This window comes from Pongo pygmaeus, chromosome 19 (assembly GCF_028885625.2).
Source record: "Pongo pygmaeus isolate AG05252 chromosome 19, NHGRI_mPonPyg2-v2.0_pri, whole genome shotgun sequence".
NCBI classification, from domain to species: Eukaryota; Metazoa; Chordata; class Mammalia; order Primates; family Hominidae; genus Pongo; species Pongo pygmaeus.
The window spans coordinates 100,428,812-100,452,621 of NC_072392.2; the positions used below are offsets into that span (position 1 = coordinate 100,428,812).

At 49.3% G+C, this 23,810-nt stretch overlaps 1 protein-coding gene across 11 annotated transcripts in view; it reads right to left on the reverse strand.

Annotated features, from left to right (window-relative positions):
• The window catches only part of CCDC57 (coiled-coil domain containing 57), a 115,068-nt gene that overhangs the window by 58,665 nt on the left and 32,593 nt on the right, over positions 1 to 23,810 (reverse strand). For all 11 annotated transcript variants that reach the window (XR_010124689.1, XR_010124690.1, XR_010124692.1 and 8 more), the window contains 5 exons: positions 19,408 to 19,570; positions 18,847 to 18,978; positions 12,720 to 12,942; positions 11,786 to 11,938; positions 3,753 to 3,883 (listed from right to left, as the gene is read on the reverse strand). Coding sequence is in view for 7 of the 11 variants with exons in the window: in XM_063656356.1 (XP_063512426.1) it covers positions 3,753 to 3,883; positions 11,786 to 11,938; positions 12,720 to 12,942; positions 18,847 to 18,978; positions 19,408 to 19,570 (802 nt within the window). In the remaining 4 variants the exon portion in view is untranslated. The remainder of the gene's footprint in view (positions 1 to 3,752; positions 3,884 to 11,785; positions 11,939 to 12,719; positions 12,943 to 18,846; positions 18,979 to 19,407; positions 19,571 to 23,810) is intronic.

Here is a 23,810-nt window from a genome sequence, read left to right on the forward strand (position 1 = left end):
AGCCTATTTTTATTTTTAGAGACAGGGTCTTGCTCTGTCGCCCAAGCTGGGGCAGAGTGGCACGATCTTGGCTCACTGCAGCCTCAACCATCCGGGCTCAAGCAACCCTCCCACTGGGCTCAAGTAATCCTCAGCCTCCCGAGTAGCTGGGACTACAGATGCACCACCATGCTCGGCTAATTATTTCAGTTTTTATTACAGATGGGGTCTTGCTGTGTTGCCCAGGCTGGTTTCAAACTGCTGAGCTCAAATAATCCTCCCACCTCACCATTCCAAAGTGTGGGGATTACAGGCATGCGCCACCGTGCCCAGCCTTGTTTAGTTTTTGTAGGGACAAGGTCTCCCTATGTTGCTCAGGCTGGTCTCAAACTCCTGGGCTCAAGTGATCTTCCTGCCTCAGCCTCCCAAAGTGTTGAGATTACAGGTGTGAGCCACCGTGCCTGGCCTAAAAGCTGTATTTAAATGTTTATTTCTTGTCTGTAGCATTTGTGTGGGAAATGGGGGAAACAGCAACTGCAAAGCACGGGGGATCTGGAGCCCCTTCATGGGTACATGGATCTTCAACCCCCTCGACTGGAGCCCCTCACGTGTACGTGGATCTTCAACCACCTCGACAGAAATGGAAAAGTGGCCAAGTTCCTCTCCACTGCAACAACAAAGATGCACTTCCAATGAAGGTGAGGCATTAGGTATCAGCAGAAAATGAGAGGTATGAGGGTAACGCACATGTTAATTAGCCTCATTTAGCCATTCCACAGTGTGGACATGTTTCAAAACATCATGTCACATACCATAGAGATATACAATTTATATTTGTCATTTTCTTTTTTTTTTGAGGCGGAGTCTTGCTCTGTCGCCCAGGCTGGAGTGCAGTGGCGCGATCTCAGCTCACTGCAACCTCCGCCTCCCAGGTTCAAGCAATTGCCCTGCCTCAGCCTCCGGAGTAGCTGGGATTACAGGTGCGCACCACCACGCCCGGCTCATTTTTTGTATTTTAGTAGACACGGGGTTCACCATGTTGGCCAACATGGTCTCAATCTCCTGACCTGGTGATCTGCCCATCTCGGCCTCCCAAGGTGCTGGGATTACAGGCGTGAGCCACCTCGCCTGGCCATATTTGCCATTTTCAATCAATCCATCAAACAGGAAGATTAAAAAAAAAAAAAGCATCCAATTTCTGGAGCACTGCGCACTCCCTCAGCAGATGGGAAATCTGGAATACTTTGTTTCTAGAGAGATGTTCTGCGTTAGAGAACAAGCAGAGGCTGCAGGGAAGGTGTGGTTTATGTATTTACAATGCGAGAGGACATGTGGAAGTTCCCTTGTTATGTCGCCTCACAAGGAATAAAGGCAACAGGATGAGGACAGCAGGACTCAGAAGCACAAGCAACAGGAGACATGATCAATGGGACTGGATCAAAACTGGAAACATTCGGTGTCCTTCAAAGGACACCATCAGGAAAGTGAAAAGACAGGCCAGGTACAGTGGCTCATACCTGTAATGCCAGCACTTTGGGAGGCAGACAGGCCAGGTGCAGTGGCTCATACCTGTAATCCCAGCACTTTGGGAGGCGGAGGTGGGAAGATCACCTGAGGTGAGGAGTTCGAGACCAGCCTGGCCAACGTGGTAAAACCCCATCTCTACCAAAAATACAAAAATTAGCAGGCGTGGTGGCTCATGCCTGTAATCCCAGCTACTTGGGAGGCTGAGGCAGGAGAATTGCTTGAACCCGGGAGGTGGAGGTTGCAATCAGCCGAGATCACAACATCGCACTCCAGCCTGGGCGACAGAGCAAGACTCTGTCTCAAAAAAAAAAAAAAAAAAGAAAGAAAGTGAAAAGACAAACTACAGAATGGGAGAAAAATGTAGCAAATCAAAAATCTAATAAGGGACTTGTATCTGGAATATAAAAAGAATTCTTACAACTCAAATAAAAAGACAACCCAATTAAAACTGGGCGAGGGATCTACATGGACATTTCTCCAAAGAAGACAAATGGCTCAAATGGCTGACCAAGACGCACGTGAGACGACGCTCGACACCAGGAGTCATCAGGAAAATGCAAATCAAAACCACAGCGAGGCCCCACTTCACTCCCACCAGGATGACTAGCATCACCGCCAGAAAACAGCTAGTGTTGGTGCGGATGGGGGAACCGGAACCCTCACACAGTGCTGGTGGAAGTAAAATCGTGCGGCTGCTGGGGAAAACAGTGCCGTGGCTCCTCAAGGGTTAAAGACAGAGTTTACCATCTGGGGAAAACAGTGCCGTGGCTCCTCAGAGGGTTAAACACAGGGTGACCGTCTGACAGAGCAATTCCACTCCCAGGTGTATACCCAGGAGAACGGAACTTTGCATAAGTCCACACAGGAACTTGCACAGGAACGTTCACAGCAGCATTATGCACAATCCAAACAGTGGAAACAACCCAAATGTTGAGTGCATGAACGATAAACAAAATGTGATTCCTCCATACAATGGAATATGTCAGCCATGGGAAGGAACGACGTTCTGACATATGCAGAGCTGAACCCTGAAAACATTCTACTCAAAGAAGCCAGGCACAAAAGGACAACTACCGTAGGATTGTGTTAATATGAGATCCCTACAGTAAACAAATTGATTGTGATGGGGGTGGAATGGTTACTAGAAGCTGGGAAGCAGGGAACGGGTGATACTGCTGTGTGGTTATCGTACCGAGCTTCTATCTGGGGTGGGGAGAAAAGCTCTGGTAATAGTGAGAACGTTTATACAATATTGTGAATGTACTTAATGCCACTGAAAGGTACACTTTAAAATGGCCAAAATGGTAAACTTTGTTATATATTAATGAATTTTACCACAATTAAAAAAAAATTTTTTTTGAGATGGAGTTTCACTCCTGTTGCCCAAGCTAGAGTACAATGGCACAATCGCAGCTCACTGCAACGTCCGCCTCCTGGGTTCAAGTGATTCTCCCACCTCAGCCTCCCAAGTAGCTGGGACTATGGGCACCCGCCACCACGCCCAGCTAATTTTTTCTATTTTATAGAGACGGGGGTTTCACCATGTTGGCCAGGCTGGTCTCGAACTCCTGACCTCAGGTGATCCACCCACCTTGGCCTCCCAAAGTGCTGGGATTACAGGTGTGAGCCCCCATGCCTGGCCACACAAGTTTTTAAAGTAAAAACCAAAACGATGTTAGGAATCTGTAGCAGTCAAACCGAGGTAGTGACCCCGGCCCCATGGGAAACAGGGTGGGCTCGCTGCTGGATGCAGATACTGGTCCCAGCAGGAGTATGACCTGACCCCCAAAAGGCAAGGGCCCAGGAGGTTGAAAAGAACAGCGCTTGCCAAGGCTCTAGTGTCTCAGATGAAGTGTGGCTCATCACTGACATGGAGCACACACGCCCTACTGACCAGGACCCCTCTGAGTGGGCAGGTGGCATCAGGCAGCCTGCACACATGCCCCATTGACCAGGACCCCTCTGAGCGGGCACAGCCAGGGCCTGGTGTTCTGGCCGCCAGTGCTGCCTCCACTGCCTAGACCACGCTTCCCAGATTCTCATGGCATGCCTTACACGAGCACACCTGAGATGAACCAGTTCCTAGGACCTCCCCACAGCCCCTTCCTCAGAAAAAAACAGGCAGAGAGAGGTCAGTGTATGCCCGAGGTCACCTAGGGTCACACCGGGCAGCTGCTCAGAGCCCACGCGCCCTCCCCCAGCAGCGGCTCTCTAGGAGGATGACCCCACAAACTTGACTGCCTCACCTTCTGTCTCAGTCGTCTCACCAGCAGGTTTAGGAGCTGCACTCTGTCCCCGAGCTTCCTGAGTGCCAGTCTGGAGGATACTGGGCCAGCTTGGACAGATCCTCCGGCTTGACCAGCTTGGGCAGACCCTCCTGCAGAGAAGAGTGGCTTCTGTCAGCTCAGATCTGAGCACGAAGGAAGACCTTTCTGAGGAGACACACATCTCTATCAGCTCTCCCTTTCCCGTGAGGCCATGGCACCAGCAGCTGACCCCAACGCGAAGCTGTTCTTCATTGGAGTCAGCAGATCTGGGTCCACGTGAAGATTAGAGATGCTGTACAGAAAGCATAATCCTCATGTAAAGAAAGCAAGAATCCTTGTAGGAAAAAGTCTGACCTTACCACGTAATGTCTGATAGAGACCAATTGCTCCAGTCTGTCCAAGAGCCACTTGCTTGGAAATTAAGAAAAAAGATGCCACATAACACAGGGTCAAAGAAAAAAATCACAATGGACTTTAACAACTATTTTGAATGGAAAGATAACAACAATACTACTTTAGAAACTTCAGGAATGAATCTAAAGCTGTCCTTCCAAGAATAATTACAGCTTTAGATAAATATTTTAGAAAAGAAGAAAGGCCAAAAACCAATGAGCTAAACATTCATCTCAAGAAATTAGAGGGCCAGGCGCAGTGGCCCATGCCTGTCATCTCATCACGTTGGGAGGCTGAGGCAAGAGGATCCCTCGATCCCAGGAATTCAAGGTTACAGTGAGCTATGACTGAGCCACTGCACTCCAGCCTGGACAACAGAGCGAGACCCTGTCACACACACACACACAGAAAAATAAATTTAAAAAGAACGACCAAATTAAAGCCAAATAGGGCCAGGTGCGGTGGCTCACGCCTGTAATCTCAGCACTTTGGGAGGCTGAGGCGGGCAGATCGCCTGAGGTCAGGAGTGGGAGACCAACCTGGCCAATGTGGCAAAACCCTGTCTCTGCTAAAACAAAATACAAAATTAGCCAGGCGTGGTGGTGCACCCCTGTGGTCCCAACTACTCGGGAGGCTGAGGCACGAGAATCGATTGAACTCGGGAGGTGAAGGTGGCAGTGAGCCAAGACTGTGCCACTACACTCCAGCCTGGGCGACAGAGTGAGACTCTGTCTCAAAAAAAAAAAAAAAAAAAAACGCCAAATAAAGTAGGAGTAAGAAAAGATAATGTTAGTATTAGATATTGAGGAAACAGAAAATAAATATATAATAGAGAATCAACAAAATCAACAGTTGATTCTTTGAGAAGGCTAAAATAAACACCCAATAATACTAAGCAAGGAAAAAATAGAAGCAAGCAAATGACCAATATAATTAATTGCAAAAAGGAGTCATCACTTCAGATCCCACAGACATTTAAAACTCATAGGAAACTATAAGCAACTTTATGTCAAAAATTTGAAAATTAAGATGAAATGGACAATTTCTTAGTAAAATATAACATCAAAAATGTACAAAAAAGAAAATCCAAATGTCCTATAACTATGAAAAAAAACTGAATTCACAATTTTAAACCTTCCCACAAGGAAAACTCCAGGCCCAGCTGGTTTCAAAGTTGAATTCTACCAATTATTTAAGAAAATTAATATAAGTCTGATACAAACTTTTTTAGAAAACGGAAAAACAGAGAATACTTTTCAACATATTTATGAGGCCAGAGTAACTTTGATTCCAAAACCTCACATGAACCTTATGAGAACTGAAAATTATGGGCCAGTCTTACTCATGAACATAAATGTGATAATTCTCAATAAAACACTGGCAAACCAAGCCGGGCGTGGTGGCTCACACCTGTAATCCCAGCTACACAGGAAGCCAAGGCAAGAAGATGGCTTGAGCCCAAGAGTTCAAGAATAGCCTGGTCAAAGAGCGAGACTGTGTCTCATTTAAACAAAAAACAAAAGAAATTATCAGCAAACCAAATCTGTCAAATTATAAAAAGAAGAATCTATCACTACATGTTGAATTCATCCTGGAACTCCAAGGGTGGTTTAACCCGATGGAGCCCCTGCAGTCCACCCACATTTCCCCTGCTAATCTCAGCTAAAGGCCCAGCCAGAACACAAAAAGCCCCACTAGGGGAAAATTCTGAACGGTGAGAAACGAAGGCTGAGTGTCTAGGGGCCTCGGATCCCAGGGGTGGCTGGCAGGGAGTCCCTCGTCTCCTTCCTGCACACACTGGCTTGGTGACAGGCAGCCACAACCCAGAGCTCAGACCAAAAAAAAAAAAGGCCGAAGAGAAGCTGCTCCTGGGACCAACGGAGCAAGAAGGTGGGGACGTGCAGGTGGAGCCCTTGGGACCACACCTGCCCTCCTGCCAGCCCACGGTCCCGCAGCCTGCTGTAGACAAAGGCCAGCTCGGCTCCTGGGAGAGCATGTGGGGGGGCCACCGGAGGAAGGAGCTCTGCGTGCTCGGCTCCTGGGAGAGCATGTGGGGAGGGCTACAGGAGGAAGGAGGTCTGTGTGAAGACCCCCGAGGAGCTGCCGTGTAAAACCAGCCAGAATCGACAGAACCAGCACAGCAAAACCTCTGACAACCGGGCCTGGCGGGGGACACTGCCCAGGATTTAATTGGCCACTTGGTAGCTCATGTGTGGGCAGAGTAAAATAGCATCATCAAGGCTCTGGAAAGTAATGGACATTCAAACCTCAGCCCACCAGCGTGGGCCAGGATGTGCAGTGTGAACCCAGAAAGGCTGACTACCTGACAAAATAAAAGACAGAATTAACATAGATTTAATAAGAACCAGAATTTTATAATGTGACACTCAAAATGTCCGTGATACAGTAAAAAATTACAGGAGGCTGTCTGTAATTCCAGTACTTTGGGAGGCCAAGGCAGGAGGATCACTTGAGCCAAGGAGTTTAAGAACAGCCTTGGCAATATAGTGAGATTCCATTTCTGATTTAAAAAAAAATTACTCGTCATATTAACAACCAAGAAAATCTCAATGTGAATGAAATAGACAACACCAAGATGACACAGACATTGGAATTATGGGATGAAGATTTTAAAGCAGCTGTCATAACAATACTCCAGCAAGTTACTGGGAAGGGTAGAGGTGAGAGAATTGCTTGAAGCCAAGAGTTTAAGATCAGCCTGGGAAACATAGTGAAACCCCATCTCTACAAAAAAAAAAAAAAAAAAAAAAAAAATTAGCTAGGCATGGAGGTGGTATGTACCCATAACCCCAGCTCTTCAGGAGTCTGAGGCAGGAGGGTCACTTGAGCCCAGGAGGTCCAGGCTGCAGTGAGCCATGATAATGCCATTGCACTCCAGCCTGGGTGACAGAGCAAGACCCTGTCTCTAAAAAAAAAACAAACAAATACACAAACAAAAAACTCTGGCAAGCAATTTAATACACTCTAAAAACATATGGCAAAATGAAAGTTCCAGTAAAGTAAGATATAAAGAAAACTAAGGCCAACTGTGATGGCTCATGCCTGTAATCCAAACACTCTGGGAGGCTAAGGCAGGAGGATCAGTTGAGGCCAGGAGTTCAAGACTAGCCTGGGCAACATAGTGATACTCCATCTCTACAAATATAAAAAGAAATTAGCTGGATGTGGTGGTGCACACCTGTAGCCTGTAGTCCCAGTTACTCAGCAAGCTAAGGTGGGAAGGTCCCTTGAGCCCAGGAGGTCAAGGCTGCAGTGAGCTATGACCATACCACCACACTCCAGCCTGGACAACAGAGCAAGGCCCTGTCTCAAAAACAACAACCACAACAACAACAAAAAAAAAAAAAAAAAAAGGAAAAAGAAAACCAAAATGGAAATTTTAGAAACAAAAATCTCACTGAATGGGCTCCACAGCAAAATGGAAATGACAAAAGAAAGAACTGATAAACTTGAAGAACAGAGGAAAAGAAACTATCCAATTTGAACAAGAGAGAAAACAAATTGAAAAAAAAAACAAAACACAGCCTCAGGGACCAGCAGGACAACAACAAAAGACCAAACGTTTGTGTCCTCAGAGTCCCAGAAGGAAAGAGTGTGGAGCCGAAAAAATTACTTGAAAAATAATGGATGAAAACTTCTGAAATTTGGTGAAAGGCATAAACCTTCAGATCAATATCAAAAAGAATAAACCAAAGAAATCTATGCCCAGATACAACATAATGAAATTTCTGAAAACTGAAGACAAAAACTCTTTTTTTTTTTTTTTTGAGATCGATTTTTGCTCTTGTTGCCCAGGCTGGAGTGCAGTGGCGTGATTTCAGCTCACTGCAACCTCTACCTCCCAGGTTCAAGCGATTCTCCTGCCTCAGCCTCCCAAATAGCTGGGATCACAGGTGCCCGCCACCATGCCCAGCTAATTGTTGTATTTTTAGTAGAAACGGGGTTTCTCCACTTTGGTCAGGCTGGTCTTGAACTCCTGGCCTCAAGTGATCCACCCGCCTCAGCTTCCCAAAGTGCTGGGATTGCAGGCACCCGCCACCACACCCAGCTAATTTTTGCATTTTTAGTAGAGATGGGGTTTCACCATGTTGGTCAGGCTAGTCTCGAACTCCTGACCTCAAGTGATCCACCCACCTCGGCCTCCCAAAGTGCTGGGATTACAGGCGTGTGCAACCGCGCCCAGCTAATTTTTGTATTTTTAGTAGATACGGGGTTTTGCCATGTTGGCCAGGCTGGCCTTCAACTACTGACCTCAGATGAGCCACCTGCCTTGGCCTCCCAAAGTGCTGGGATGACAGGCATGAGCCATGGCGCCCGGCCTGTCAACGTAATTTTAAAAGTTAAGTGTGAAAGAATGTCTATCATATTCATCCTTGCCATTAGTTTTCCTTCACTCCTGATGTTCCCAGTTTCCTTCCTTCCGTTGTGTCTGAAGTACCTCCTTTATCAGTTCTTTTAGATCCAGTCTGCTGGTGACAAACTTTTCCTTCATCTGAGAATGTCTTTATTCACTCTCATTCCTGAAGAATATTTTTACTGAATGTATAATTATGGGTTGACAGTTTTTTGCTTTCAGTACTTGAAAAATATTATGCCATTTCCTTCTGAGGAGGAATCTGATGACAGCTGCTGCTGAGAACCCACCACCGCTCCAGTCACTGTCCCCTGTGGGCTGTGCATCGCTCTCTCTGTGTGCTTTCAACAGTTTTTGTCTTTAGGCCAGGCGCAGTGGCTCACACCTGTAATTCCAGCACTTTGGGAGGCCAAGGCAAGTGGATCATTTGAGGCCAGGAGTTCGAGACCAGGCTGGCCAACATGGTGAAACCCTGTCTCTACTAACAATACAAACGCCACCAGCTGGGCATGGTGGCACATGCCTGTAACCCTAGCTACTTCGGAGGCTGAGGCATGAGAATCGCTAGAACCCAGGAGGCAGAGGTTGCAGTGAGCCGAGATTGTGCCACTGCACTCCAGCCTGGGCAACAGAGACTCCATCTCAAAAAAAAAGAAATTCATTTCAAATATAAAAGAGAGAGATAGGTAAAAAGAAAAAAGGATGAAAAAGTTATACCACGCAAATGCTAATCAAAAGAAAGCTCGAGTGGATTAATTAATACCAGACAAGGTAGACCTCAGAACAAAGAACGTTGCCAGGACAAAGAGGAAGATTACATAACAATATAAGGGTCAATTATCCTAAAAAAAAAAAACCCTAAATGTATACACATCTAACAACAAAGATACAAAATATATGAAACAAAAGAATCATGATTTAAAAAATAAAGATCTATATTAAAACAGGAATAGAAAGAAACTTCCTTAAACTCCCTCCACTACCCCCACCACAAAAACCTTCAGCAAAAACTAAACCTAAAAAAGTGAAATGCTGAAAGTTCTTCCTCTGGGATTAGGGAGAAAGACGGCTATTATCAACATCATACTGGAGAGTTTAGCTAGGAGCGATCATGCAAGAAGAAGTAAACAATATCAGCATTGGAAAAGAAAAATAAAACCTCCCTTATTTTATTTTATTTTATTTTATTTTTTTGAGATGGAGTCTCGCTCTGTTACCTAGGCTGGAGTGTAGTGGTGCAATCTCAGCTCACTGCAACCCCTGCCTCCTGGGTTCAAGTGATTCTCCTGCCTCAGCCTCCCAAGTGGCTGGGATTACAGGCGCCCGCCACCACCCCCAGCTAACTTTTTTGTATTTTTAGTAGAGACGGGGTTTCACCACGTTGGCCAGGCTGGTCTTGAACTCCCGACCTCAGGTGATCCACCCACCTCGGCCTCCCAAAGTGCTGGGATTACAGGTGTGAGCCACCGCGCCTGGCCAAAACCTCCCTTATTTGAGACAATCTGTGCCAGTGGAGTGTCCTGTCTGGCCCCTCCCTTTCTTTTCCTGCCTCAAGCCTGCAGGTGGGGCCTGCCTCCCCTACACTAAGGGGGGCTGTGGCTCCAGCAGGGTGAGGGCATCTGTGTGGAAGGCAGCCAGGCTGGGCTGTCAAGCTCGGTGACGCTGGGGAGGCATCCAGGCAGGAGAGGGGCCTCCAAATAGGGGAAGGGGCCACAGCAGCAATGGGGGATTGGTTACACCAAGAGGACTCGATCAAAGTAACTGTGTTAGTGATAATGGGAGAGCCCGGTTTCTCATTGTTGGAAAAGGAAGTTAGAATAATGAAAAAGAAAGCTAGAATGCTAGAATGAACCTTTTGATGTTGGACTAACCACAATGGAATAGATTAGCCTATGAGTTTGTCTTGAAATTAAGACCTTCCATTCACCAAAGACACCAGTGAAGGAATAAAAGGCAAGCCACAGACCGGGAGAAGATATTTGCAACACATATAACCAGTGCTAGGCTCATATTCAGCATAAAATACCCTAAAAAATCTATGACAAAGGGCAGATAATCCAATAAACAATGGGCAAAAGACATGGCCTGGAGCTTCAACAGAGAGGCCATCAAGAGGCCAACTCTATGGACTGAACTCTGTCCCCAGATTGACAGGTTGAAGCTCTCACCCTGAACATGACTGTATTTGGAGACAGGGCCTTTGAGGAGGCAGTTAAGGTTACATGAGGTCCTAAGGCTGGGGCCCTGGACTGTTGCCCTTATAAGAAGAGGAAGAGTCGGGCGCAGTGGCTCATGCCTGTCATCCCAGCACTTTGGGAGGCTGAGGTAGGCAGATCACGAGGTCAGGAGTTCGAGACCAGCCTGACCAACACGGTGAAACCTCATCTCTACTAAAAATACAAAAATTAGCCGGGTGTGGTGGTGTGCACCTGTAATCCCAGCTACTCAGGAGGCTGAGGCAGGAGAATCGCTTGAACTTGGGAGGCAGAGGCTGCAGCGAGCCGAAATCATGCCATTGCACTCTACCCTGGGCAACAGAGCAAGACTCCATCCCCCAAAAAAAAAAAAAGAAGAGGAAGAGACACCCGCTGGGGGAGGAGCCACGTGAGCACGCAGGGGAGAGGGTGCCGTCTGCAAGCCACAGAGAGGCCTCATGAGGAACCCACCCTGCCAGCAGCCTGATCTCTGACATCCAGACTCCAGAAGTGAGAAAATAAAAACCCGTTGTTTAAGCCACCCAGGCTGTGGTGTTGAGTTATGGCAGCCCTAGCCAATCATATACCAATGCACACAGGAAGAGATGTTCAATCCCACGAATCTCATGAATTTGCAAATTAAACCAAAATAGGATGTGCTATGTGTCCACTAGAGGGAACAGAAGGAGCCGCTGACCACGTAAGTGTTGGCGCACATGCAGCACCACGGCTACCTCACACGCTGTGAATGGATGCTTTGGAGAAGAATCTGGCATTATCAAGTGAAACACAGTGTAGGTCTGAAGACGCCAGACAGAAGCACAGGTGCCACAGAATTCCATTCATACCAAAATAGGGAACACTAACTGCAGTGAGGAGCCAGGGCACGTGGGCTCTGGAGGGAGCACAAGGGGCTGCTGGGCCGGATGACACCGCCCCAACGTCTGCAATAGCCTTGAGCTGTATATTTGCTATGAGCGGACTTTCTGCAGGGGTCAGATTTCAGTTTATAAAGGGACAGCAAGTAGCCCAGTGAGACGCGGACTCACCAGTCGTCTCTGTCAAGGTGCGGACGCTGGGCTGAGACTCAGCATGAGGTGAGGACATCTTTAAAGGATCCAACACATCTTCTAGATGCTTTTCCAGAGTTTTAAACTTATGCTTTAGAGTTCGTATTTCTGCTTCAAGGGCCAGAACATAATCTGCCAAAAAAAACCCCACTGAATATAACGCATACATAGCATCCTTTTGCACCTCCCTCCTGTGAGCACCAGCTCAGGGAGCTGATGCCAGCTCATGCCCGCCAGCTTCACTGTCCCTGTCCTCCACACACTACAGCTTCACTGTAGTTTCCACACTTTGTGTGTGTCAGACTGAAAGACCTTCCCTCCCCTCGCTGGCCAGAGTGTGCCAGCCAGAGACCAGCACAGTCTCCATGCTTTCTAGGAAGGGCTCAGCGATCAGGAGCAAATGCTCCACCTGCCGCCAGCCCACGTGCCTCTGTGCAGAGGGGCCAAGTCCCATCTCGAGAACGGAAGCTCTGCATCCATCCCGGCATCCGCCCACCCATAGCCACTCGTGGGGTCCCCGGGGGTCGGGAGGCCCTCATCAGCTCTGCCACGGACGCTCCTCTGGAGGAGAGGCCTGCGGTCCACCAGCCCCTGCTACCAACCCACTCTGGGACAGCACGACAGCAAGCCAGCCCTGGTCCAGGTCTAAAACAGGTTTTTAAGTGTGTCAAGCAGGTACCCTCATTTTTTCCTTCCACTTTACAAATATAAAAGCTTTTTGGTATAAAACTTAAGATCCCTTCTCTTGGAGAAAAAGCAGTTTTCATACTTTGAGTTTATTACGGGAATGTTAACTTACAGGACTCTGAAATGAAGCCTCCTTGAAGCCAGTCGAGACCCATGCTCCCGTCTGTCCTCCTCCCTCCCTCTCCCCCTTCCCCTCCCGCTCTGTCCCTTTCTCCGCCTTACTCACCAGGAGTGGCGGCATCTCCCCCAGCCTCTGGGTCAGGCTGGTTTGCATCTGTGCTCTCTGCCGCTGTCTGGACGGGAGGAGGAATCTGATGGCTTAGAGCCTCCATTTCTTTCCTCATCTGGGCAATCGCGTTTCGCAAGCTTGTGTTCTGCTCTCGGAGCCGCTGGATCTCACTGGATAGAAAATCTTTACTTATTTCTTCTTCATGCTGCATGAGGAGCATCTGTCAAATACAAGGAAAAATGGCTACAAAAAGATGAATGGTTCCCCAGCTTGTCCGGACAGGCCGCGCCTCCTCCCTCCCCGAGCCCCTCTCGGGCCAGTCCCCCGCTTCAGCTTGGGCTGTGGTCCCTCCCCAGCCCCAGGGCTGTGACGCCTCCTTTCCGACCCGACAGAAGTACAAATGTGACACTCAAGTTCCTGAAGCCTCCGTACTGTTGAGATCCCTAGAGTGTCAAATCCACAGAGGCGGAAAGGGGAACGGGGGCGCTGGGGCTGTGGTGGGGAGGGGGAGCCAGTGTTTCTTGGGGACAGAGCTTCAGTTTGGGAAGATGAGAACGTTCTGGAGAGGGTGGTGTGATGGCTGCACCTCCGTGTGAATGCGCTTCATGCTGCTGAACTGTGTGCACCAGAAAACAGTTAAGGCAGCCGGTTTTGCGTTATGTGTACTTTACTTTGGTGCAAACAGCTACTGAATAGGGGGGAGAGCAGGTTCAGGGCACGCAGAAGAAGAGGCAGTGAATATAAACACCTGGCAACAGAAAATACCCGAACTGAAGCTCAGAAGGAAAGGGGCCAAAGAAGAAAAAATGTGCAGAGCTCTGGAGACCAGGAACAAGGTGCACAAGGAACCAGGAGCCCAGACGAACGCGAAGGCAGGACACGCGTCTACAACAAGGCCAAACATGTTACAAATGTGCTGAAAGCCACACATCACAGATGACGAAGCAAATGCACTGAAAGCCGACATCACAGATGATGAAGCTCAGTGAACCCTAAGCACGATAAACAGAAAGAAAATCATACCAAAGAGCACTGCATAATCAAACTGCTGAAAAATCAGCAACAAAATGGAAACTCTAAAAGCAACCAGAGAAAAGAGACGTGTTACCCTAGGGTCAAAGGGCAGGCATAGGGATGACAGACCCCGCAAGGAGCCACCAAGGCGGGAGGACAACGACTCGAGGTGGCTCCGGCGCAGGAGGAGAGACAGGCCCCGCCCACCCAGTTCCTAGGGTGAGGGAGTGTCCTTCTCTAACCAAAGGTGAGGGGCACTTCTGCCTCTGACCAGGAGGGACTCACCGCTATGAGTCTTTCCCTCCGGCTGTGAACAACTAGAACACCAGACACATTAGAGGAAACACCTGCTTCCAGACGCCAGCACAGACCCCAGATACCGGAGAGGGAAACAAAGTCTCAGGCTCTGGCCCAGCTCAACCTTGAGTCCAGCCAAGATGTGTGCAAAAGGCATAGCTTCCTCTCCTGTGGAGCCACCCTGAGGGATGCAGAGCCTGCTCCCTACTCTGTACTCCGTGAATACAAACCTGAAGCAAGACCTGGACCCCTTCCCGGGACGCTCTGACTCCCCAGCCCATTGGCTCCTCCATGCTCACCAGCAAGGCCAGCTGGCCTGGGCTCCCAGGAGGAGAGCTTCACATGCTGTGCTTAGGGATGGAGATGATGCGAACAGAACGTGAACCTCAACTGGCAGTTTAGAAACGGAGACAGTGTAATGCCTAACCTTGTTTTTACCCTAACTTGCTACTTTAAATTTTGCCCTGTTTGTCTCTTTAATCACCTAGCCTTTTTTCTCATGTAAATAAGACTCTCTCTAGCTGGGAAAGCCGGACAAACTCCAATGGACCCCTTAATTTACAAGACACTAAGGGCTCCTTACCCAACCCCCTTCTGCAAGGAGTTGACCTGTGTAAGCAGATCCTCAGCATTTCAAAGGAGCCCAATTAACTGATAAGGTACTGGCACAAACAATGTATGAAGTTCCCAGGATTTTTCTCAAAGAGATAACAACATAAAGCCTTGAGTTCGTGTCCGGCATAGCATCTATATCTAACTCTAATGAAGGATTTAGAGCCCTGCACCTGGTACCGTTGCTTTTTGTAACATTTGTCTTTTAAATTGTTTATCTCTCTGTAACCATTTGCTTCTTTTGATTCTTGCATGTTTTTACTTCTGTAGAATTATTGCATTTGAGTTCCCCTCCCCTTCCTAAACCAAGGTATAAAAGTTAATCAAGCCCCTTCCTCGGGGCCGAATTTTGAGCGTTAGCCGCCTCTTTGGCTGCCGGCTTAAATAAAGGACTCTTAATTCATTTCAGAGTGTGGCATTTTCTCTAACTCACCTGGGTACAACAACAGGAAACTGCCCACCGCAGTGCCGTGATCACACTGGCGAACAACATGAAGGACCATTGGTAAGAAAATCGCTAGGTGCATTATGGTGTGGCCACTTGATAAAATATGCAGCCATTTAGATTCTGTTTGTGAAGAATTGTAATGACGTGGGAAAATATTTACGGTAGAACCAAAATGAAGAAAGAATTCTGGAGAAACAGTCGCATGGGGGCAGACCCTTGAAGGCCGTGCTCCACCTGGCCAGTTACAGATTGGGATACCGAGTGCCCAGAGGCTTACCAGGATCTGTCCTAGGACGCGCTGAGGGTGCTGGCTGCATGGCCTCACTGGCTGAGCATGCCCACCACAGCGGCAAGCGAGGCTCAGAGGGCTCGGCAGTGTGAAAGGAAAATATCACTAAGCTAAAGGGAAAAGTCAAGCTGGGAACTACTCAGGGCAAACCTGCCTCCCATTCTATTCAAAGTCACCCTTTGCTCACTGAGATGAATGCATATCTCACTGCCTCCTTTGGAGAGGCCCATCAGAAACTCAAAAGAATGCAACCATCTATCTCTTACCTATCTATGACCTGGAAGCCTCCTCCCCACTTCGAGTTGTCCCGCCTCTCCAGACGGAACCACTGTTCATTTTACATATGTTGATTGATGTCTCATGTCTCCCTACAATGTATAAAACCAAGCTGTGCTCTGACCACCTCGGAACATGTCATCAGGACCTCCTGAGGCTGTGTCATGGGTGCACATCCTCAACCTTGGCAAAATAAACCTTCTAAATTAACTGAGACCTGTCTGAGATTTTCTGGGTTCACATTTTGGTAACCACAGGGAGATTCTGAGTGGAGATGCCTCTGACCTTTGACAAAATTCCTATCTGTACTTGGTACTGGAATGAGCTAACTTTATGGTTCAAACCAACAGGACAATTTGCCAAGGTCTGGAAGCACCCCCTCCAGAGAATCCCTGATCTCCCCAAATTTGGTCAAGATCTAAAGTTTATTTTGCTGTATAATGTTGGCAGAAGAGCTGAGGCAGGGCTTGCTTGTCTGACATAATGTAAAAGAGTCTTGGAACATGTCCTGGGTCCAGGGTCTAAAACCCCTCGTGACCTTTGGAACACCAAGCTCTGTGCCAACGGGTGGAAGGCTGCCCTGCCACACTACAGTCTAAGCCCAGGGCATAAAACCCCTTGTGGCTTGGAAAGAACCCAGGGCTCAGGGCATAAAACCCCTTGTAGCCTCTGGAATTGTGTCCAGACTTGCTGGCACCTTGCTCCTTGCTCTCCCAAGATCATAAATCGATTTTATCTTGAATTAAAAGAACCTGTTCTCCCTTATCTCGAGTAGCAGAGCATATGCGAAACCGTCACAGCTATGCTTGATGCACCGCTACCTTTCTACCCCTGCGTCCTCACGCCCTCACCTGTCTACCCCCACAGCCGCATGTCCTCACTACCTGCTTCTTTACTTGATTTACCAATAACTAGTGTGGGCTCCCAGAGCTCGGGGCCTTCGCAGCCTCCATACACTAGCATTGGCCCCCTGGACCCACCCTATGTACTCTTGTCTCATTTCTTTGACTCTGCTGGACTTCGTAGCCCCGACGACCTGGTGTTGGGTCTGATCACCCAACTCCAAAAAACTCCCTTTTTTTGGAGTTTTATTTGCTTCCAACAAGGAAGGCAAGTTTCTCCTGCTTCATGATGATGGAAGGCAGGTAACTCCTTTATGGAGTGTGCACTCACTTCCAACAGGGAAGATGAGGGTTTTTTTTTTTTTCCTGTTTCTAGGATGGTAGAGAGCAGTTTTTGGCCTGAGGTAAGTACTCACCCTAGGTAAGTAACTGAATTGGCATTTGTCTTGGCTAAAGTTAAGATTAGCTACAAGGCCGGGCATGGTGGCTCACGCCTGTAATCCCAGCACTTTGGGAGGCCGAGGTGGGCAGATCACCTGAGGTCGGGAGTTCAAGACCAGCCTGACCAATATGGAGAAACCCCATCTCTACTAAAAATATAAAATTAGCTGGGCGTGGTGGCTCACACCTGTAATCTGAGCACTTTGGAAGGCCTAGGCAGGCCAATCACCTGGGTCAGGAGTTCGAGATCAGCCTAACGCGCAGAAACCCCATCTCTACTAAAAATACAAAAAATTAGCCAGGCATGGTGGTGCATGCTTGTAATCCCAGCTACTCAGGAGGCTGAGGCAGGAGAATCACTTGAACCCGGGAGGCAGAGGGTGCGGTGAGCAGAGATCACACCACTGCACTCCAGCCTGGGCAACAAGAGCAAAACTCTGTCTCAAAAAAAAAAATTAGGCCAGGTGCTGTGGCTCACGCCTGTAATCCCAGCTACTTGGGAGGCTGAGGCAGGAGAATCACTTGAACCCAGGAGGCGGGCGGTGGGGGGAGTGGGGAGCGGTGAGCCAAGATCGTGCCATTGCACTCCAGCCTGGGCGACAAGAGCAAAACTCTGTAAAAAAAAAAAAAAAAAAAAACTCCAAAAATTAACCAGGCATGGTGATGCACACCTGTGGTCCCAGCTACTCGAGCAGCTGTGATGGGAGGATTGCTTGAGCCTGGGAGTAGGAGGAGATTGCACCATTGCACTTCAGCCTGGGCAACAAAGCGAGACCCTGTCTCAAAATAAATAAGTAAAAACTACATGAATGAAGGACGAGCTAGGAACATTCTTCTTACCAGTTAGGATCTGAGTCCTAAGTACACTCGGCTGCCTTAAGCCAAGCCTCAGGCAGAGAAGCAAATTGAATGGGAGAGAATGTGCACCAGCGGCCGGAGGCTTCGTGCGGGGAGGTGGGACCAGCAGGGGCAGGGACTCTTGGGTGGTCTTGTTGGGGTGGTCTTGTTGGGGTGGTCTTGTTGGGTGGTCTTGTGGGGTGGTCTTGTTGGGTGGTCTTGTTGGGGTGGTCTTGTTGGGTGGTCTTGTTGGGGTGGTCTTGTTGGGGTGGTCCTGTTGGGGTGGTCTTGTTGGGTGGTCTTGTTGGGGTGGTCTTGTTGGGGTGGTCTTGTTGGGTGGTCCTGTTGGGGTGGTCCTGTTGGGGTGGGGTGCTTGGGCACACTAACATGTCGGCTGCACTGACCTGTGCACTCCAGGCCTGCGCGTTCTTCTGCGTGTACAACACCCCACAGAAAAAAGCCATCTGCAGGCCTAGGGCAGTCCTCCCGTGCTGGGCCCTCTGTGCTCTCCCCCAGCCTCCTACAGCCCTGCACCCCGCTCCCCTCTGCCTGTGGACCCAGCTCTGCTCTGATGAGATGTGACAGCTCAGGCAAGCTCCTCAGTGTTCCCATGTCTCAGAGGACATGGTGCCAACCTCCAAGGTGAAATGAGTGGAGGGACATCAAGGCCTAAGGGCAAACCCTGGCATAGGATGAGTACTTAACTGTCGGCCACTAACATCACTGCTCAACAAAATCAGGAGCGGTGATGACAGATTCCTAGCATAAAATGACCTGCTGTGACAGTCCTGAGACAATACCATAAGAACAAACTCACATGAACGTCTGATTTCTAGTTATATGTGGATTTGGGACTTTTGAAACTTTCGAATATGAAAGACACAAAGAAGCCTGAGTTTACCTTAACTCTCTAAAGCTTCTGACTCACCCTTGTTTGCGCAACAGATCATTTAAAAAGAACACAACTGAAAGACTTAACTCCAGTCTTGGTAGGATTTGGGGATCCAGTCCTATTTTCCCACTGCTGCTGTTGAGCAAAGTTTCAAAGAGCAGGCTGGGCCCTCTCACCTGTGTCCCTGGTCCAGGGAGCCCATGCATCCTCAGGGCCTGCACGGCCTGGTCTCGTTCCAGGGTCACGGCCTTCAGCACCACCTCCTGCTCCCGTAGCGCCTGCTCTGTCTCCTGCAGCTTGGCAGCAACCTGGGAAAAACGCTGGGACTCAGTCCCTGTGTGGATGACAGGGCAGCTCCCATGCCTACTGAGGCTCCAATGGCACACATAGGTGGGAGATGCTCAGAGCACCAGGCTCCCCACTGTGGCCAGGCCGCCAAACCCTTCCTGCCCACACACACCCCGGGCTGCCCTTGCAGGCCAGCGGGGATCATGCAGCGCTACTCAAACCACGCGGTTGGTCAGCTACAGAAACAGCTTATGCAAGAAAGTCAAGGCAGGTGGACAGGCGGGGAGCATTTTTATTACTCTAATTTTTGTTGCTACACAGCAAACTGCTCAGTGAGGTTTAGTGTTTGCAAATTTAAAGAACCATTTGGTGAGAACCAGACCTGTCTTGCCCAGCCCCACCTCCACAGAGACACCGAGAAGGCCCCAGGCCCTGGTGGCCACACACACCTGACTTTTTGCCGTGGTCAGACCCTGAATCAGGGCCTCTGACTTTTGGATCTGGTCCCTTTCAATGTTGTCACAGCGGCGCTGCCAGTCCAGGCCCAGCTGCACCTGATCACGCTCCAGGCTCCGCTCCCTTTCCATCGCCAGGGACAGCTGTTGCTTGTACCTAAGGACACGTCCAACCGCCCAGCATTAATGCTTCCTGATGTCACTTCCACAGGAAAAGTGGAGGCGCGACGGGAAAGGCAGGGCTGACGCTGTCCCTCCTGCTCTTGTGTGGCCTGCGCTGTGCTGACATGCTCCCGAACTCCTGTGGCTGGGCACACGGGGACGCCCAATACAAAGACGAGCAGGCGCCAAGGATGCCCAGATGCCGGAGAAAACCCAACACCACGGATAAGGGTGATGGATGAGGGTGATGCACACAAAAACAGAAGAACCAGCATGCAGGAAGAGAGGGAGGAAAGCAACAACCTTAAAAGATCATAAACGCGGTTATGCACAAAGGAACCAAGCTATGAAAGCAAACAAGCAGACCAGGGTGGACCCAGCCACGGGGCAGGCAGGGCTGGGAGAGCCCCCGGAGCAAGTGCAGAGCACGGTAGACCCAGCCACGGGGCAGGCAGGGCTGGGAGAGGCCTCCCCTGAGCGAGTGCAAAGGGACAGAGGGGTGGGAACACAGGAACCCGGGGGCTTCCTCCAGAAAACCAGCGTCTTAGATCAGAATGGAGGGAGGAAGCCACCCAGGATGTAAAGGGGCAGGTCCACTAGGACAGAGCAGACGCCAGCCTTCAGAGAGCTCTAGAGACTCTACACACACACAGTAAGGGGAAACGAAGTCTACAGGGAAAAAAGAAGAAGAATTGGACTGGGACTAGGCTTTACACCAGCAACTCTGGGACAGAAGGCCATGGGGCCACACACTGGGGGCAGAATTCCAGGCTGCGGGTGATCCTGTGACGGGGGAGGGGACCCTCCTGTCCCAGGCAGTGGCACAGAGATGGTGGCATGGCTCTGCGTGAGACTGGAGGGAGACTCTCCTGCTGGCCTTGTTGCACCGGTAAACTTCAGGGAGTTTGAATGATAGCAGTTGAGCCACCGTGCTGTGAGAGGGTCCCTGGAGAGGCTGCGTGGCCAGGACTGAGGACGCCGTTAGGGTGCAGAGTGACCCTGGCTGTCAGCCAGCGAGGGAATGGAGACCTCGGCCCCAGAGCTGCAGGGACTTAATTCTGCCAACAGCTGGGTGAGTCTGGAAGGGGCCCTGGGCCTCCAAGGAGAGGCAGGCCCAGCCATCATTGATTCCAGCCTGGAGAGACCCTGAGCTGGGAACGGCTGAGCCCTGCCCAGGTCCTGGCCCCAGAACCTGAGATAATAAATGGGTGTTTAAAGCAGCTAAGCTGCTAAGTTTGTGGTAATTTATACACAATGTGTTCTTGTTTTGTTTAATTATTTTTAGTTTTTTTTTGGATACAGAGTCTTGTTCTGTCACCCAGGCTGGAGTGCAGTGGTGTGATGTTGGCTCAGTACAGCCTCCACCTCCTGGGCTCAAGTGGTCCTCCTGCCTCAGCCTCTCGAGTAGCTGGGACTACAGGTGCATACCACCATGCCTAGCTAATTTTTGTATCTATTATGGAAACAGAGTTTCGCCATGTTGCCCTGGCTGGTCTCAAACTCCTGGGCTCAAGCCACCTGCCTGCCTTGGCCTCCCAAAGTGCTGGGATTACATGTGTGAACCACCACACCTGGCCACACTTTTTTTTTTTTTTTTGAGACAGAGTCTTGCTCTGTCCCCCAGGCTGGAGTGCAGTGGCGTGATCTTGGCTCACTGCAAGCTTTGCCTCCTGTGTTCACGCCATTCTCCTGCCTCAGCCTCCTGAGTAGCTGGGACTACAGGCACCCGCCAACACGCTCGGCTAATTTTTTGTATTTTTAGTAGAGATGGGGTTTCACTGTGTTAGCCAGGATGGTCTCGATCTCCTGACCTTGTGATCCGCCCACCTCAGCCTCCCAAAGTGCTGGGATTACAGGTGTGAGCCACCACGCCCGGCCTTTTTATTTTATGTTTTGGGACAGAGTCTCTCTGTCGCCCAGGCTGGAGTGCAGTGGCGCAATCTCGAATCACTGCAAGCTCCGCCTCCCAGGTTCACGCCATTCTCCTGCCTCAGCCTGCCGAGTAGCTGGAACTACAGGCGCCCGCCACCACACCCGGCTAATTTTTTTGTATTTTTAGTAGAGACAGGGTTTCACCGTGTTAGCCAGGATGGTCTCAATCTTCTGACCTCGTGATCCGCCCACCTTGGCCTCCCAAAGTGCTGGGATTACAGGTGTGAGCCACCGCACCCAGCCCCACAGATACATTTTTAAATACCTGTAACTGCAAAAATAAATAAATCTTTAACACAACACAGCAGCTGTCACCATGCCTATTTTCCCACTTTAAACAACTGGGACACTGGGCAGAAAATGGGGCACGGCTTTCACAGAGTGAACGATGAACACACGAGCGGTGCGGGGCTGAGGCCCCCTCAGAGAAGGTCCTCGAGAGATGGGCCCACTTGCTGCCGGGCTTCTCTCCACAGGCCCTTCCGGATCCCCGCAGGGACGGCGAACCACGCAGAGCACGGTGGTCTTGCTGTGAGGAGATGAAGGTTGGAGTTTGGAGAAGCTGAAGTGGCTGAAATGGGCTTCATGAGGCAGAGGGGCAGAGAGGAGGGATCCTAGGATCTGTGCAGGGATCCCCTAGAAGCTGTGGCTGACAGCCACATGCAAATACACAGGAGAAGCCAACACGGGCTGGGCCAAGAGCAACTCCTGGGAAGGAAGTAGCCAGCAGGGAGCTCCACGTGCGCTGATTCCCAGAGCTCTTCAGGGCGGCTGGCGGAGCATCCTTGGAGCTCTCACTCCAGGGCACGCGGTGGGGTCTGGGAGTCAGCCCTGGTGAAAAGGCTTCTCTAGACCTGCCCCACCTGCCCTCGCACTGATTTTAAACAAGTCTCAAATGGGTCAAGCTGCCATGTAAATACTTAACTGCAGCCAAACAAAAAACAGCACAGCCAAATCCAGACGCTCCCCAACATCATATTCACCATGTCTGACATCCAGTGAAATCTTACCAGATGGGCAAGGAAGTAGAAAAAAATGTAGCTCTCTCCAGTAGAAAAATCAGCCAATAGAAACAGACTCAGAAATAAAGATAGGATGGAATTAGCAAATAAATACATTTAAGCAGCTATTACAAATAAGTTCAGAGATTTAAAGGCAACCGTGCACATAATGAGGAGAGAAATTAAATGTATAAAAAAGTCTAAATATTGCAATATGTGCTGTTTTCTTTCAGTGAATGGAAGAGTTTAACGAAGAAGGAACATTGGAATCAAGAGTTGAGAACGTAAGCCAGGCGGGGTGGATCACACCTGTCAAGCCAGCACTTTGGGAGGCCAAGGCAGGTGGATCACCTGAAGTCAGGAGTTCAAGACCAGCCTGGCCAACATGGTGAAACCCCGTCTCTACTAAAAATATAAAAATTAGCCGGGCGTGGTGGCGCATGCCTGTAATCCCAGCTACTCTAGAGGCTGACACAGGAGAACTGCTTGTACCCAGGAGGTGGAGGTTGTAGTGAGCTGAGACTGCGCCACTGCACTCCAGCCTGGGTGACAGAGTGAGACTCCATCTCAAAAAAAAAAGAAAAAAAGTTGAGAATGTTATCACAACATGTTTCTTTTCTTCTGTGTTAGTTCGTATTATGAGGGTTTTCTACATACACAAGTATTAGGTAAATCTAAGTGTGCTTTCTTGAAGATATATTACATGATGTTTTATTTCAGTCAATGGAAGTATTTAACAAAAAAAAAAGAATGCTGGAAGGAAGAGCTAAGAACATTATTACAACATGTTTCTTTCAGCATTGGTACTTTTCTTTTTTTTTTTTTGAGACTGAGTCTCGCTGTGTCACCCAGGCTGAAGTGCAGTAGCACCATCTCGGCTCACTGCAGCCTCCGCCTCCTGGGTTCAAGTGATTCTCCTGCCTCAGCCCCCAGAGTAGCTGGGATTACAGGCGCGTGACACCACACCCGGATAATTTTTGTATTTTTAGTAGAGAGGGGGTTTTACCATGTTGTCCAGGCTGGTCTCAAACTCCTGACCTCAGGTGATCTGCCAGCCTTGGCCTCCCAAAGTGCTGGGATTATAGACGTGAGCCACTGCGCCCGGCCCACCAAACATTTATTTATTTATATTTTATTTTTTATTTGTTTATTCATTTTTTTGAGACAGAATCTCACTCTGCTGTCCAGGCTGGAATGCAGTGGCATGATCTGGGCTCACCACAACCTCCGCCTCCTAGGTTCAAGTGATTCTCCCACCTCAGCCTCTGGAGTATCTGGGACTACAGGCGTGAGCCACCACAC